At 34.4% G+C, this 3039-nt stretch overlaps 1 protein-coding gene across 1 annotated transcript; it reads left to right on the top strand.

Annotated features, from left to right (window-relative positions):
* Positions 1-375: 375 nt before the first annotated feature.
* Positions 376-1087, top strand: LOC121366824 (the record flags this gene model as incomplete). Its single annotated transcript, XM_041491115.1, has 1 exon — positions 376-1087. A coding segment is annotated over exon 1 (624 nt), but the record flags the coding sequence as incomplete, so codon positions are not given.
* Between the last annotated feature and the right edge of the window lie 1952 nt (positions 1088-3039).

Here is a 3039-nt window from a genome sequence, read left to right as displayed (position 1 = left end):
ATAATGTTATATATAAAAGAACAAACGGCAAAAAGAAAAGAGGAAATAAAAAACTTTCGTGAAACTCGAAATTCAGTCGATGTATAATTTTACTTTCGCGTGCTGTCATAATCCTTTAAAAAATGCAAAGCGCATATGTCATTTTCTTATCACCTTTAACCTGTCATACCCCTAACACTAACAACAACAATAACAACAACAACAACAGAAGCGAAAGAGAGAGAAGAGAAGAAAAAAAAAAGGTAGCGATCGCAAAGACCAGGTGCATGGGAAAATGTAATCCATAAAAATCACGTGACTTGTCGATTGGCTCTCATTGGCCGCGCGCGCGGGGTCACATGTCTATTGCTTGTCGACTGAAAATTATATGCCAGCAAAGTGGGGGTGGTTTTGTTAGAACATGGTAGAGAAGCCGTAACTGTGGCGCACAAATCATTCCCACAGATCGAGTAGATTACGTGCCATGAGTTCGTACTACGGCAATATTTTACCAGGTAGCGGCTCAACCGCCGCCATGGAACCTGCGCTGTACAACACGGACACGAAACTGGATAATATGTACTTATCCAACACGCAACAAATGACTTACGAAAACTGTGGTTCGCTGTATTCCTCCAATTCTTACATGCGGTACCCGGGATACGATCGCATGGACGCCAGGTCTGTGGGCGCCGACGTCAAACCGCCGCAGTACGCCAACGCATCGTCGTCGCCGACGTCGCAGCACCAGTATCCCATGTACCACCACAACGGCGTGGTGGACAGTTACGGAAATACGTACGATCGTCTCACGGACTCGAAAAGCAGCGAGAGTTGTTCGCCAAATCAAGTGCCAAGTCTGTATTATCACCAACAACAATTAGCGGGCATGCCCGACGTGAACGGTGTTAGCCCGCAAAACGGATACAGTCCCGTCAACGGCATGTCGCCACAGAACATGCCTGTGTACCCTTGGATGAGACCAGCTAACGGCGGTGAGTTCATCCAATCTTCTAAAATAAAATTAATTTTAAAAATATATTTAAAAATAATTTACAAAATGAATTTTAAACAAATAATAATAACAAAAGAGGAAGCCATCACAGAGGTACGACAGGGAGCTATGCTATGGGAGTGTCATTTCGTGACCTCCGTTTTACGGTGACCCGTAATGGCCATTACGGAGCAAGCCGGGAACGTTATGACCATATTTGCACATAATCGTTAAGGTTTTAGTGTAATGTTGAGGCCAACACGTGGTTGTAGTAGCATTCATTGATGTAAACGCCAGTTCGACTATACAGGTATTTTATTACTTAATTAAATCGATCATTTAACGTTATTTATCGTCAGGCTCGTGTCCGCTACATTCAGTTGTAACTAGAGCCAACTATATTTTACCTTGGATATTTTCATTTCCAAATATTTAATTTAAGCAGATCATTATACATATATACATGCATGCATACATACATACATACACACACACACACACACACACACAGACATGTATGTATGTATGTATGTATGTTGTATGTATGTATGTATATATATGTATGTATATATATATATCTATATATATATATATATATATATATATATATATATATATATATATATATATATATCTATATTATATATATATATATACATGCATATAACTACATGTGTGTTCTATTTTATTTTTATATATCATTATTTAATCGTCATAACAAAACATGGGTATGCTATTTAATGACATAGATATTTCAGCCATACATACCAAATATCAAGTACAATAGAACATGATCGTTTTATATACTGTATTTATCATTGTATAGTTCAAAAGACGGCGTTTCTATGCATTATATTCATTTTGTTTTTATTTATACACGCGACTTTTTATTATTATTATGTTGGGATTTTTAATGTCAAAATCCCATAACTATTTTGGTCTCGTATTGAAACACAAATAATTCATAAATAGTACTGTTCTACGGTTACTACGATTGCATTTCTGTTTCTAAAGTAATTATGTTGTTGACTAAATCTTAATTAAAATATAAACTTTCTGAATTTTCTATTCGATAAATTGAGCGCCATAATGGTTTTAAAGTATAGTGTGTACGGTCATCTAAATATTAAATAGTGATTACTAAATTATTAATGTTAATTGTCATAAACGCAATTAAAAACATGTAAACTAATAAGAATACTAATAGTATAATAATAATAATAATAATAATAATAATAATAATAATATTATACTACTACTACTACTACTACTACTACTACTACTACTACTACTACTACTACTACTACTACTACTGCTGTTGCTACTGCTATTATTATTATTATTATTATTATTATAACAATAATTGCAATACATCTAATAGCAACCAATATAACAACCGTAGTAATAACTGTTTTAAATCACTACTCTAACTGCCTGTTTTTAATCTATAAACTAAAATATTAAAACAAATATTACAGCTTCCCTTATAATTAATTTAGCTTAATCGGATATGTATTTACAATACCAGCAAAATACTATAATATGTTATAGATGAAGTCCAGGGACCTCTTTATGAAGTAAAGCTAAAAATAAAATTAGAATGCCACGCAACATTTATCCTTAGCATCGACATGGTGGCCAAGACAGACGAAAGCAATTGTGAGATGTTAAGTGCCAAATAACACGGAATTTAACGGTGATAGATCGTCGTGACTTGGTCCGCTAGAGACCAGGGTTTACAGAATTAAAACGAGTCTTTTCGCAAATCTAATTCACGTCAGTGAAAGAAAATCTGAATTCGATAAATCACTCGCTCTTTTATTCGAAATAAAACGGCGACCAACCTCCGACAATGCATCCAGCGTGACTGCAGGCCTAAGCAGACATTATGCACACTCCACTAAAATAAGAAAGAAAAAAAGAAAGAAAAAAGGATCTCGCCCTAGCTTATGAATAAAATATGTATTAGTTTATTTTAAATATAAATAAGAAATAAAAGAAAAATGATGCTATCAGTTGCAAGATAGAAACGTAAATAAAGAAACACGCAAATACGTTTATATTGA

Source organism: Gigantopelta aegis, unplaced genomic scaffold (genome assembly GCF_016097555.1).
Source record: "Gigantopelta aegis isolate Gae_Host unplaced genomic scaffold, Gae_host_genome ctg7285_pilon_pilon, whole genome shotgun sequence".
NCBI classification, from domain to species: Eukaryota; Metazoa; Mollusca; class Gastropoda; order Neomphalida; family Peltospiridae; genus Gigantopelta; species Gigantopelta aegis.
This window is presented reverse-complemented; position numbering and strand designations above follow the sequence as displayed.